The sequence below is a fragment of the Quercus suber genome, unplaced genomic scaffold, assembly GCF_002906115.3.
Source record: "Quercus suber isolate HL8 unplaced genomic scaffold, Cork oak 2.0 scaffold_1014, whole genome shotgun sequence".
NCBI classification, from domain to species: domain Eukaryota; kingdom Viridiplantae; phylum Streptophyta; class Magnoliopsida; order Fagales; family Fagaceae; genus Quercus; species Quercus suber.
The window spans coordinates 123,201-138,302 of NW_027070426.1; the positions used below are offsets into that span (position 1 = coordinate 123,201).

Genomic DNA, 15,102 nt, shown 5'->3' on the forward strand with positions numbered 1-15,102 from the left:
TGTACGTTGATGAAAATAAAACTTGTAAGGTTGAATTTAATCAACCATCTAATTGGCTTTATTCCGTGACCAATTTGCTTGTAATTTAGCACTTAGTAACCCTGTATTTAGGTGGAAAAATTGTAAGGGTAGTATGTGAGAAGATGTGATGAAAAGCTCAAGAGTGTGCAAGAAAAACAGAGGTTCACGGCTAGGGCTCGCGGGTGGATCACGACTGGCAAGCCGCCAAAAGCTGGCATGTGAGAGGCACATTAGGAAGCTGAAGGGTTGCGCCAGCTGTCACGCTACAGGACAAAAGTCCCAAGCTGGCCAGGCCGTTACGACGCGACTTGAACTCGCGACTTGGACAAGCCGCGAGACCAAGTCGCCAATTTTCCCTGTTTGGCAAAAACTGACGTTTTGCATTCCCTTCTCACCCTACTATATATACATCCTTATATCGATCATAATGAGAGAGCTTCCAAAGAGAATTTTGTGAGAGAAAACCCTAGAGAAAAACAAGATTGTCTCATCCCCAATCTTCATCTAAGAGACTCTACAAATTCCTCTACTCTCTTCCTCTCCATTGTCATACCCTTGAGAGGTTATTTTCCAAACCCTTATCTCACCACACCCACGTCTGTGAGAAGGTTCATTTGGTGCTTAGGGAAGCAATTTGGGAAGGAACCAATATACATTGGTTGATGCTATGGTCAAGTAGCGGAATCCTGGAAGCTAAAGAAGAAATAAGTTCGGCGTAACCTCGTTGGAGTAAGAAGCTTGGAGGGCTTAGGTACTTGGGTAGATTAGGTTTGGAGGGTCTTCTGCTGTTCATGTATCCCAACTATATTCTTTAGTGGATTTTATCACCGCTTGGAGGGCGGCGGAGAGGTTTTACGTCGAGGACTTTGGTTTCCTCTTCGATAACACATCTTGTGTTGTCTGTGTGTTTGCATCTCTCTTTCCTTTATCTTTGCCTTATATTTACTGCTGTGGATGTGTTTATATTTGGCTTAGATTGTTTTATCAATTCTGTTATAAGCTTGTTATTATATTCCGCACATTAATTGTTTGATATAAAGCTTGAATTGGTATTTTTGTAATTTGGGGGTCTAAACGTTCAAGGGTGTTTCATACCCATTTTGAACTTTCAAAACTCAAATTAGAGAACTCTCCAAAGTTGCACATCCAAAAAATTGAATCCACTGTGAAAGTAGTTATAATACAATACTACTTATAAAACCTCCTGCAGTATAAGGAACTTGTATTCGAGCTCCCCACTATTGATACAACAAATTGTATCAGTCACTTTTCTTCAATAGCTTCTTAGTTACGCAAGTTGATCAACGACTGCAAATCCCCTCTCAAATACTTCAAGGTCACTTGGAGAGTTAGGGGTTGCTTCAATGATTTCTAGCACTAATCTAATGCACTTAGGATTATCAAGGTGTTTGAATGGAATATTTTATCAAGGTGTTTGAATGGAATATTCTATCAAAGGTAAGTAATATAGAGAAGAAGGGAGGTGACAAGAATTTCTCTCTAGGGCAAGAGACAGTCTCTCTTCAGTTCTACTAAGATTAGGGTTTATTTACAAATTAAATTCGAAGGTTGGTTGGCTATGAGAATAATCAAGAAAATCAAAAATTGAAATTCATGGCAAACTTGCTCGACCAAGTTTCTGACGAATTTCAATCAAATTGTGTTGTGTAACTGATTTTCAAATCTAACTGTCTTACACTCAATTTTGTATGACATATTGAATCTCACTTGACTTTGTTTCCTTTTGCAGCCCTTCTTTCATTTGAACTTAAACTTCATTGACTTGATGCAATTACAATTGAAATAAAATTGAATTACATTATAAAAAAATTACAATTATAATAGAAACATATGGCAAGAATTATTGCCAACATTATGGATGTGCTTTAATAAATTAGCCTGACCTCGATCATTTTATGCTTCCGAATTGAGCTTATTGAAATTGTAGTTTCACACTTTCAATTTACTACACTTTTTCTCCGATGGTTATCATCGCAAACAATAACATTAAACGTGTACTTTCCTCTTTCAAAACTTACAGATATATATAATTTTTGTTTATTTTCATATACTTTATCAAACGTATCACCATAATTTGAAGTTTTGAACCTTCATACAAAAATAACAATAATTTCTCTCAGGAAATTAATGAAAATCAGTTAATCCATCTCTTTTGCAACTTTCTTCTACATTCTTTTTTATTTTATAGTTTATGTTGATATAATTTAGCAAACATATATTACCATGCATATATAATTTAGCATCCCATTACTTTGTTGGCCTTGAGATAAGGTTTCTCAACCACAGTTCCATCATTACCAGCAAGTGCTCGGTACTTATCTTTCCTAGTGAAGCTTGTGCACTCATAAGAAAGAGTTGCAGCAATAACCCTTTGTATATAATTCGCAACCTCATGGCTAGACTTCCCAGCACTGCACGTTAGCTCAAGCGGCAACTTCTTCAAAAAAGTTACTTCATAAGCTGGGCTAGGGTTCATGAAGAAATAAAACGGGTCCATTCCTTTCCAACCTCTAGCTGTGGTTCCATGAAACAAACTCATCCGATTCACCATTGCAACGGGCACGAGTTGGTCTGTTAATTCAGCAAACAAAGCTGAAAACCTCAAAAGAAATGGTTCCCTACAAGTTGTACCTTCAGGGCATATTGCTAAGTCACCTTCGTCTAATAGTTTCTTGATCATGGATGCATCTTTGGCCCGGTCACGATTAAGGCGGAAGGTCTTGATGGGTGAGATGATTTCAGAGAGGCGGGAGATAGAGTAGGTCATGGAAGGGATGGCACGGCCAAGAGCGATGGAGAGGAAAATAGGGTCAAGTAGGGTTCTATGGGAGCAAACAAAGAGGACACCAGATTGGGCTATGGATTTTTTGGCCTGAGGAGGAGGGGTGCCTTTGATGGTGACACGAACGCCTAGTGCGATGAAAGCATAGTAGACTAGAGGCATGGGGAGGAGAACACCGGTAGCGATTCGGAGACAGGCTAAGAGGAAGCCTATAGGGATCCAAAGAATGGTGAGAAGTGCTATAAGAGGTGTTGGCTTCTGAACAAGGCGGCCATCGTGGAAGATAATTTGCTTGGGGAGTTTGTCCATTGTCACAGGTTTTACTTCTGGCTGTGGTGGCACAATAAAAGCCTCCTACATGTGTTTTGCATCGAGTTAATAATCGAATTTAAGTAGTAAAATTATAGCACTACAAATTCTAATTGGTTCTTTTTCCAATACAAAATATGGGAGGATACCCATATGCAGGGGTGTAGCTATGTTTCAAAATTTTGAAATTTTTTTAATATATATATATATATATATATAATTATACCTACAAATATTTGATTTAGTCCAATGATGCACTTAAAAAAAAATTGGCCTATTAATTATAGAGACATAATATTATTTTTCGTAATTCTATTTTTTATCGTAAAATATGCTCTTATATCTATTAAATATTTGATAAAATTTGGCACTAAACATGTTTGAATCTATATTTTTTCAACCAGTGATATGGCAATTAACAAGTCATTGACTCATTAAAAAATTAATGTCACTAAAACTACACATTAAATGTCTCTTTAGTTACCACATAATGGGTTAGAACAAGATAGCTTCAAACATGTTTGAAGCCTAACTTATTCCTCCAAGTTTTGGATCATTCACGTTTTTGAAAATTTCATTAATTCAATTAAAATATTTTTTACTTACTTTAGTATAAAATTTGATAATTTATATCGAAAATGATATTTTTTAAGAATTTCATTATAAAAATAGTAAAAATGAATTTTATTTTATGAAAGATTGCCACCAAACATAATTTTGATTGAAATTACTAAGCTTTTTTTGTTGTTGTTGGGTGTGTGTATATATATAACTTATCAAATAAAAAAGTTTGTGCATATAATAAAAAAAATGTGTGTATATGGGAAATTGTCTTAATAAATATATTAGAGTTGCAATTTTGCCCCTCCAAATAAAAATTTCTGGCTCTACCCTTGCTCATATGGATAGTCAAAAATATGAGAGGATACAAAAACTTGCCTCATACTTCTTTTGTTTTCCTCTTGTAAAAAAAGTGGTTGTGAATAAGTGCTTGATTTCGAAAATATATATAATTGCAAATAACAATTGATTGAATTTGGTTTTGAAGCAAGGAAAAAGATAACAGATACCAATTTTAGGAGACACTTTTAGAAACTTTTTATGAAGAAAGAAAGAAGCAGTTGACTTTTTTGAAACTTTTTTATATTTTTTATAAAAATAATATCAAAACTTTTATAAAATAATCTATTATAAAATGCTCTAAAGACACTCATTAACATGATTCTTGAAATAATTAGATTTGCAAAAAAAAAAAAATTGATTGAGTTTGGTTTTGAAATAATTAGAAATGCAAACCTTGCACAGTGACATAAAGAGAGCATCAGTGTCTCTATCACCAAGACCAATATCTGGCTGAGTTTCTCCGAAGGCCTTCTCAAGAGCATCAGCCTTGTTCTTCCCAACAAGTATCCCTGGCTTACAAACCAACCCAGTTGCTCTGCCCTTATAAGTTGCTATCTTAGTACCCAAAACCAAATCAGCTCCTAACACATCTTTCAAAAACGCTTCCACCATAATTGTTGGATTTGCAGTCAGCACACACCTCTTCCCACATGCAGAGAATACACGCCAAGTCTCTGGGTGAAGATCACTCGAATAAAACTTTGGCAGTACAGCTCGAGCCACTGACTCAATATCTGAGACTTTCATACCAGCAAATGTTGCAAAGACCAGAACTTGGATCCCTGCAGATTCTGAGACAAAGTAATAGAGAAGTCCAGCTAGTGGGTTGCAAGGAGCAAGAAAAGGAGCCCCAGAATCCCACCAACCTCAAAGGCCACAAGTGCAAAGTAAGGGAAAGAGCTACGGCCTCTAAGCAAGGTTCCATCCATGTCAGCAACCACTGTGTGTTGTTCTCGGCCTATTGATGTGCATTTGTCCACAGTTGGGAAGGTTGCTTTGGCCATGGTTTGGTTTAGAAGCTATAGGAAATTAAACCTATTAACTTCTGAAAGAGCTAGCTAATTGAAATTTCTTGTCTATGCTTTTTTGGCTATATATACAATTTAGAATAAGAAAGTTTGCGTAAGAGACAAAATGTTTGGCTTATGAAAACAATGATTAGGGAAGAACCGAGGTCCTACGTCTATGAAGGGTTTTTTTTTTTTTTTTTTCTTTTTTTTTTTTTTTTTTTTTTTTTTTTTTTTGCGTCTATGAAGGGTTGATGCACATGCTTATCGTTTATATATATATATATATATATATATTTATCGTATGAAAACAATTGCCGTGGTCCAATGATGTACAAATCAAAATTTAGTTGAGCAGACAACCACCATCTACCCTTCATTTAATATACATATAATTGATGTGCACGTAATTGAATCGATACTGATGGAAATTTAGATCCCTTACAACACAACCAGATTGAGTAGCCTAGTTAATTAGCAAGTTGTTACTTAGTCAAATTGAGCAATTCTAGGTTAAAACAATAAACAATCATATCAAGAATAAATAGCAGTGGAATAATAAATAACACAAGATATGATCACCAGAAAAACCAAACGGGTAAAAAACCTGGGGAGGATTTTACCCACCATCCTCAAGGCAAACAGAATTCACTATGAAAAATCAAAGTTCATACAAAAGGACTTACAAGCTCCCCGCTCGACTTCCTAATGCTACCTACCAGTAGAACTTACTGACACGACCCCGTGCAAGCTCCGAATCAACGGACTCCTTCTTTCTTGAATTCTTCAATCAGCTACAAGCACCCACGCTTGATATTCTTTAAGCTTCAATGGTAGCAACCAAGTTGATCATCAAGATGTTGAAGTAATCTCAATCTGAAAATATAAGCTTTGTGTAAAGGAAAGCTCCTCTAGATCTCACAAGAGATTTACACAAAACAGCAATGTATGAGCAACAATACAACTGGAGCAACCTAAAAACGTGGCTAGGGTTTTCCTTATATACTAGGCAAAAACATAAAACCCTAAACGTTTAATGAGTTAGGGTTGAGTTGGAAAACTGCAGAAAAACGCAATCTGTCGATTTCGATCGATCGAATCTATTCTTCGATCGATCGAGCCAGACCGAAATGCCCCAATGCATCTACAGTCTCTGATTCAACTTTACAATAATTAACAACTTTGAGCACACTTTAACAAGACTAAACAATTGTTTTATCATGTTTGCCAATATTACAAATTAGAGTTCTAAATACATAAATTCTAAACCTTTAGAACCTAACACATTTGTTTTACGGGGAGAGAGAGAAACGCTTCTTTTGAAATAAAAGATAAAAAAATCTTTGTATAATATATAATAGCTAAGATAGTAATCTTTGGAAGTGGTATCTCATACATATTAGTATTTCAATTGTGGGTTTTGGTAGTTAGAAGTTAGCACATAGTAGTTAATAATTGGGAAATCACTTTGAAATTTTTTTAAACCAATCCCTTAAAAAAGTTTTAGAAGAGTTTAAATCACGTTAATAAGTTATCTTTCTATTCATTTTTTTTTAAATCATGTTAATAAAAAGTTATTGATAAAACTATTACTACTAAACATTTCTTAGGCTTATCTATTCAGCTTTGTTGCCAAATTTATATAAAATCTTTTTTTTTCTTTTTTTTTTCTTTTTTTGAAGAATATTATTAGGACATATGTGGATTTTGTTAAAGACATATATTATGTAAATTGACTAATCCTTTGACAAAACGCACTTTATTTGTAATTAGGTAGATCTAAGATGGATTTAGTACTTCAAGAAATAAGAGTTCAAGTCTAGTATTGAAGCCATGCAAATCTGTCCAAGAAACAAGTGAAGAAGTGTTGTTCATTAAAGTTCGCCAAATAGCTCGACAGATATATCTATCGAGGTCTCGACTGTTGCTCAATAGAAATATTTATCGAGATCTACGAAATCAGAACTTCCAGATCTGATTTTCGACCCAAGCTGATTTGTATGTGTAGGGTTTCTTTTCTCACAACCCTAGATATATATATATATAAGGCTTATTTTAAAGGCCGTCATATAGGTATTGAGTGACTATACATGGAGAACACCTGCAAAAAGTGATCGAGTGCCTTACTTTCTCTGAAAGAAGTTACTGCGTCTTTGCACCTTAGGGTTTTATAACCAAGTGTTTCTTGATCTTCATTGTTGATGAAATGAAGAACTTTGCAGCCAACAATCTTCTTCAAGTTGGTGTGTTAGTCACGTACTAGAAGCCATGCATCATTGGTTAGTCACGTACTGTAATCCGTGCAAAAGGGTGGCGTTCATGTATTAAAGAGTTCAGAGGTTCTGAAGTGATAGAAGATTTCTGTTGTAAGTTCATCTACAGTGATTGTAAAGTCTAGGGACAAAGGTTTTCTACTAGATCTGAAACTTCTTTTTATTATAGTGGATTGCTTTTCGGAAAGGTTTCCCCCAAGTTTTTACTGTGAAACTAGTTTATTTCATTAGTTTTCCTAGTCATCATATCTTGTCTTATTTACTATTCCGTTGTGCATGATATTAACATGATATTGATGTTAGTTTAGTTTAACAAGGTTTATTTATAATAAATTTAATTAACAACTTAGATCTAAAACTTGTTAATTCTATCAATCGGAGTCTAAATTTTCCAATAAATGGTATCAGAGTGGGTACACTCTAATTGGATTAATTTCCTGAGTGTGATCCTTGACCCCCGTTATCATGAATTGTGGACAATCTCTTTGATTCCTCTTTTGAANTCACATAAAATTTAAAAGAGACTATCACCTAAAGAGTTACATCCTATAACTCCCACATCTCCTAAAACAAAAGCTTGCAATCATGTAAGTTTCTTGTATTTTTGCCTCTTTTTTTTTTTTCTTTTTTTTTTTTTTGGTGAGATGGCATCAAGTCTAATAGTACACACCAATTTTATTTATGTGAGATGGCATCAAGCCTAATAGTACATACTAATTTTATCATTAAGCAATTAAGCCGAGGCAACACCTTATGTTCCTTTTATGCATGTGCTACACTTTCTCGAGCACATAATCTTATGATATGCACTAAGGTGTTCATGATTGGCTAGTGAACAGTGGTGAGATAGTTATTTATGTCTTTCTCAAAAGGATCAAGTCCGACAGTCAAATAACATATGACTTCAAGATTAAGATAAAGTGATAAACACCATAAACATCTTTCCCACACAACATGCATTACAAAGCTTCAACTAGTCAAGTGCAATAAATAAGCTCATCAAAGCTAAACAAGGTACATAGGACATGATATGTGTAAATAAATTGACCAACCTTGTTTTCAAAAACCAAGAAAACAATGTCAAACACATTTTTGCTTTCTCCTTTTCTCCTTTTTTTTTTTTTTTTTAAAGAGAAAACAAATAAATCCTAGAATGAAATGCATGAATGTAATGCAATGCAAGTCCTAGAAAAAAACAGAAACTCAAAAAACCAAAGAACAATGGTCACAGAGGAATGAGTAATGAAGCAAAAGGACCATGTCAGAAAGACTCAATTAGGTTGAGTCTTTTGCATCCAAAGCCTTTTAGATGCACTCCGAGCATTGGAGTTCCTATTCACATTCGAGTGATTTCCAACTCCAGAATTGGAATAAAGGTTCAAAGCCTTTACCAATTCACCAATAAGTGCCATAGGATCTTGTGCTTGAGGCACAGGCACCTTTGGTTTAGTTGCTCTCTTAGCAGCTTGAAGCTTGTAACAGTTAGGACGAATGTGTCCAGACTTTCCACAGTAATGACAAACCCAAACAGGTTTACCATGCATCTTGTCCTTAGAAATGGTAGGTTTAGTTTCTCTCCGATCAACCCTATTCTTCTTAGGAGGTGAAACTTCTACAGGTTTGACTACCTCACTTACAGGTGGTTTGACAGTTTCACTCACAACCTCACTCACAGAAGGTTCAGAAGAAGATAAAGGAACAAAGTTCGTGGAATGTGGAGTAGACACAGAGATGCTTTCAACATATCCTATCACAGATTTATCAGAAGGATACTTTTGAACATTCAGCATGTGATCAAGTTTAGAACTAGCAGTTCTAGCAACAGATAAATCATGTTCTAAAGTTTTAACTTTATCAAGTAAAAGCATGTTCTCAGATTTCATATGGTTCAAAAGATCATTAGCATCAAATAATTTAACAAGCAAAATTTTCTTTTCAAGCTTAAGAGAATCAATTTTCTTCAGGCCAAGTTCAACATTCATACCATCCTTTGCAGCAACTTTGCAAAGTTTATTATAGGCCTCTTGAAGATCTGCATCCTCAGAGAGTTCCCCATCAGAAGGGTTCTCCTCAACAGCTATGCTTTCATTGACTACTGTAGTAGCAGTGAAAGTAATGAAGTTTTCATCCTCGTCACATTCAGACTCATCATTAGAAACCTCATTATCACTAAGGGTTACAGCCATAGCTTTACCCTTATTTCTCAAGAATGTAGGACATTCAGATTTAACATGACCATACCCTTGACAACCAAAACACTAAGCACCCAAAGAATTGTTTAAAGATTGACCTACTTTTTCTCTAGGTTTTTCAAAATTATTAACTTTCGTGGGATCATTCTTCCTAAAGTTTCTAAGTTCAACAGTGTTTGTACCTCTTGCCCTTCTATTTGTATTTCTCAGAAAGTTTCTAAAATTTTTGGCAAGGTAAGCTATCTCTATAGCAGAGAGCTCATCATCAAATCCACCAGCCTCAACATCATCAACAGACTTAAGAGCCATTGATTTGGATTTGTTTGTTTTGGGTAAGTCAGACTCATAAGACTGAAGAGATCCTACAAGCTCATTAACAGGGATGGAGTCCACATCCTTACTCTCAATAATGGTAGTCACTTTGGGACTAAAGTTTTCAGTTAATGATTTAAGTATCTTCCTAACAATTTTAGATTGATCATAGATTTCACCCAAATTAAAAGCAGAATTAACAATATCATTCAGTTTGGCATAAAATTCATCAAAGGATTCATCATCAGACATCCTAATGCTCTCAAATCTAGAAGTTAATTGCTGCAGTTTGTTTATCTTAAATGCCTTTGTGCCTTCATGCACAGTTTGGAGGATTTTCCAAGCAATATGAGCAACCTCAACATTAGAGATCCTCTTAAATTCCTCCATAGAAACAGCATTGAAGATGGCATTCATAACTTTGCTATTGAAGCCTGCTGCTTCTTTTTCAGAAGTTTGCCACTCACTCACAAGAGTAGTGGGCTTCTGCCATCCGTACTCAACGGAATTCCAAACTCTCTCATCAATGGATTTCAAGAATGCTTTCATCATTACTTTCCAATAAGCATAGTTATTCCCATCAAAGTGAGGAGGAACAACAAGAGAGTGTCCATGCTCCATGACAACAGGGGTCAAGGATCAGCTCAGAGATCAAAAAATCTCAAACTAAAAAGCTACCTGCTCTGATACCACTTGATGGAAATTTAGACCCCTTACAACACAACCAGATTGAGTAGCCTAGTTAATTAGCCAAGTTGTTACTTAGTCAAATTAAGCAATTCTAGGTTAAAACAATCAAACAATCATATCAAGAATATATAGCAGCAGAATAATAAATAACACAAGATATGATCACCTAGGAAAACCAAACCGGTAAAAAACCTGGGGAGGATTTTACCCACCGATCCTCAAGGCAAAATAGAATTCACTATAAAAGAATTGAAGTTCATACAAAAGGACTTACAAGCTCTCCGCTCGACTTCCTAATGCTACCTACCAGTAGAACTTACTAACACGACCCCGTGCAAGCTCCGAATCTATGGACTCCTTCTTTCTTAAATTCTTCAATCAGCTACAAGCACCCACGCTTGATACTCTTTAAGCTTCAATGGTAGCAACCAAGTTGATCATCAAGATGTTGAAGTAATCTCCATCTAGAAAACCCTAAGCTTTGTGTAAAGGAAAGCTCCTCTAGATCTCATAAGAGATTTACACAAAACAGCAATGTATGAGCAACAATACAACTGGAGCAACTCTAAAAACGTGGCTAGGGTTTTGCCTTATATACCTAGGGCAAAAACATAAAACCCTAAACGTTTAATAAGTTAGGGCTGAGTTGGAAAACTGCAGAAAAACACAATCTGATCGATTTTCGATCGATCGAATCTATTCTTCGATCGATCGAGCCAGACCGAAATGCCCCAATGCATCTACAGTCTCTCGATTCCAACTTTACAATAATTAAACAACTTTGAGCACACTTTAACAAGACTAAACAGATTGTTTTGATCATGGTTTGCAAATATTACAAATTAGAGTTCTAAATACATAAATTCCTAAACCTTTAGAACCTAACAGATACTGCTTATTGTTGAAAACTAAAAATTAAAAATACTATAACAAAATAATTTTTAAATGTATAAATAATGCTATGAGACCCAGTTTTAACTTAAAATTTGCTGAATTTCATATTTATAAGTCCCGTGAACAGTGCACGGGATCTACAGAAAAGACGTCAAACGCTCATCTTTTATCATTTAAACAACGTCCAAACTCACACTTAGGTAACGTTTGGATAGCATCTGGCGTCTACATTTGGGCGTAAGGTGTTTAAATAGTGGGTCTCGTGCACTGTTCACAAGACCCATAAACCTCTTTTTTAACTAAAACTTTCATTAAAAATGGATCTCATGACACTATTCACACATTTAAAAGTTATTTTGCTACAGTATTTTCAGTTTTTAGTTTTCAACAATAAGCGATATCTAAACACACCCTTAGTCTACCGCTTCTCATTTAGTAGAGTTTTGAGAAAGTTCTCTCAAGTATGATCTCCCACACGAAACAATGCCAGTTCTTCTACAATCACACATTTTACCAAAATGGGATGAGAAGTACAATTGTGATCAGTGAATTATCTATTTCAAATAAACTCATAACTTTTTTTCTACTATTCATACAAGAGATGTAGCTCAACAATTATGTCCATAGACTCTCCTCTTTTTTTAGGAGAAGAAATTTCAAATTGTTTAATTTTAGCAACAATTTTTCTATGATGATGCAATTTTCTACAACTTGATAATATGGTAATTGGTGAATCATCACTTTTACATAAATCCTTTTTTTTCATCTTTCATAACACACATGTCAGAGTTGTGGCAAAAGTTCTACCCCACGTACTTACTCCTTGAGCAATACTAAACACATTAACTTATTTTATACTTTATTAAGGTGATAAATTATTATTAGTAATGAGAAGCCACTAACTTTCAAATAAACTCACTATTTTTTCTATACCACTCATAGTTGCACATGTTAAGGTTGTGGCAAAATTTGTGTCAATAAACTTTCTCTTTGAGTAATGCTAAAGACAACTTATTCATTAACTTATTAAAGTGATAAATTGTTAGAAAATTGGTGATTCCTAAAAAGGATGGATGAGAAGTGTATGGAAATAGATGGGAATTGTAAGTGAATTGACTTAATTTGAGTTAGTCACTATTTATAGAGAAATATTAAAAGAGAAAGGAAATCCACTAAATAAGGAATTAGTTTTTTTTCAAGATATCTCAAATGATGGTTACAAGTACTATTTATAGAATTCAATGGTCACACATGACTTGATCCTTTTGCCTTACTAATTAACACTCACCAATTAACCCATATGATTATATTGTTACATGTGCCAATAACTCTAACAAATCATATCCTATTACTTGTAACTAATTAATTGAAAGGATGTGTTTATAAAAAGTATTATGATATTAAGATATTACAATAAATATCACCGCACACCCTTGGCGCGATGGTCACTCCACAAGTATAAGTGTTTGTAAGGGGTAAGGGCAAAGGCTGGGATTCAAGTTTTTAGAAGGGAGTTTCACACACATATACATTTAGGTTAGAATATAATTTCTATCTTGTATCAAAAGGAAGAAAAAAAAACAATAAATATTACAATAAATAAGGGATTCTGATCATACATTACTAGTAGTAGTGGGGAGCCACTAAAGGGAGAGTGAGGGCTAAAGCTAATGAATTTTTTATAGATATTATATGTACATGCTTAATTTTATTTATATATTAGATGGTACTTTCAAAATTGATTTGTATATATTGATGTTTACATAAAGATAAATTTTAGTATTTGGAACTCACAGTCTTCCAAATTATTAATGTAAACTTTCTTTTATAATGGTTTATAACTCACAATCTCAATCCAATTCTTAACTTTTCAACCAATTAAAAAATTACAGTAAAATAAGACTAAAATAGCCTAATTCCTTATGAGTTACCAAAAAATCGAATAAATCCACATTTATGCTTTGGTGATTAAGGCTGGATATTTCATTTTTTGTTTTACATTTTCTTTTGAACATATATTGGTAAATGGTGTAATATTTTTCTTAATCTTAGCACATATTTATTAACTTTGATAGATACTTTTTGTTTAATTTTTTAAATGGTAGCATGTTTAACATGTTTATAACTTTTTTACACTACTATATTTATATTTTTTATTTTTTTGTCTATGGGTGTCCAAGGCTATTCTAGATGGGTGAGATGATCTCGGAGAGGCGGGAGACAGAGTATGTCACAGCAAGAATGGCACGGCCGATCGAGGGCGATAGAAAGGAAAATAGGGTCAAGTAAGGTTCTATGGGAACAAATAAAGAGGACGCCGGATTGGCCTATGGGTTTTTGGGCCTGAGGTGGAGGGGTGCCTTTGATGGTGACACGAACACCTAATGCCATCAAAGCGTAGTAGACTAGCAGCATGGGGAGGAGGGCACCGGCAGCCATTCGAAGACAGGCTAAAAGGAAGCCTATGGGGATCCAGAGAATGGTGAGAAGTACCATGAGAGGTGTTGGCTTTTGAACAAGGCGGCCATCATGGAAGATAATTGGCTTGGGAAGTTTGTCCATTGTCACAGGCTTTACTTCTGGTTGGGGTGGCACAATGAAAGCCACCTGCATATGAATTGATCAATGATATATACACAATATTTTTTTATAACAAATTTTACAATTGTTAAGTTGGTAAATTATTATTGATTCACATCTGAGCCTAAACTTATAAAATAACTGTCACTCCAGATTTGGTGAATCCAATTTTGAAGAGTAAAATTGTACCGCAAACTTTATTTGGTAGAAAAATGTCTCTCCTCTTATCTACAAATACAACAGATTAATTAATTTTCATCTTAAATAATATAGAACTCATGTCGTCCATAATATCTGTTTAGCTAAAACAACCCAATAATAAATATATTTCAATTGAATTACAACTATTAATAATATATTATATTTAATTTTTTTTCGTTTATTTATAAATTAGTTGATTTTCTTGTTAAATATAATATATTAATAGTTTTATATATATATAAATTTCAAATACACTATACTATTAAAACATATATAAAAGGTATAATTGTGTATGATTATACAACTATATAAATGTGTTTGGTCAGTATAATTGTGTATTAAAGTAAAACATTTGGTGATCGGTGTAACTTAACTTTCTATGGATTTATGTTTACGGATATACTGTTGTACATTGTTAATATAAAATTGTATGTGTGGCAAAAACAAAAGAACGTCTAATTCTTCCATCAAAAAAGAAAAGAAAAAAAAGAACGTCTAAGATAGTGGTGTTGTGTAATAGGTGTGTTGTAATGACGTTATCTAAGAAGAGAGATTTTGTAAGAGAGATGGAGAAGTATGAAAATGTTTAGAGATATGGGCAGCAAAGTGAATGAAGTTTCAAAGTAAGAGAGTGAGAGAGGGATGGGTAGTGGGTGTGTTAATGTGTGGCTTAGTCCTCTTTATATCGAGCCAAGTATGTAATTAGATTAGAATTAGTTGAAGACAAATTTAGCAAATAAGGAAAATTCTTTGACAAAGTAAGTGAAAGAAGAAAGTTTGAAACTTTAAGGCTGCTGCTGCAGCTGTACAATAGTTGACACAATAGTACAGTTGTAGCTGCTGCAGCTGACAGCTCTACAGTAGTAGCTGTCTTGACACAACTGGATGATGTCAGCTGTGTGAGATATTCTGCTGGA

At 34.4% G+C, this 15,102-nt stretch overlaps 1 protein-coding gene across 1 annotated transcript; it reads right to left on the bottom strand.

The window, feature by feature from the left end:
* Positions 1–2,161: 2,161 nt before the first annotated feature.
* On the bottom strand, positions 2,162–5,172 carry LOC112040057 (glycerol-3-phosphate acyltransferase RAM2). The gene is given in 3 exon segments (XM_024072955.2): positions 2,162–3,178; positions 4,430–4,863; positions 4,866–5,172. Coding segments are annotated over 3 exon segments (1,509 nt in total). The 5' UTR covers positions 5,041–5,172; the 3' UTR covers positions 2,162–2,278.
* Positions 5,173–15,102: the final 9,930 nt, after the last annotated feature.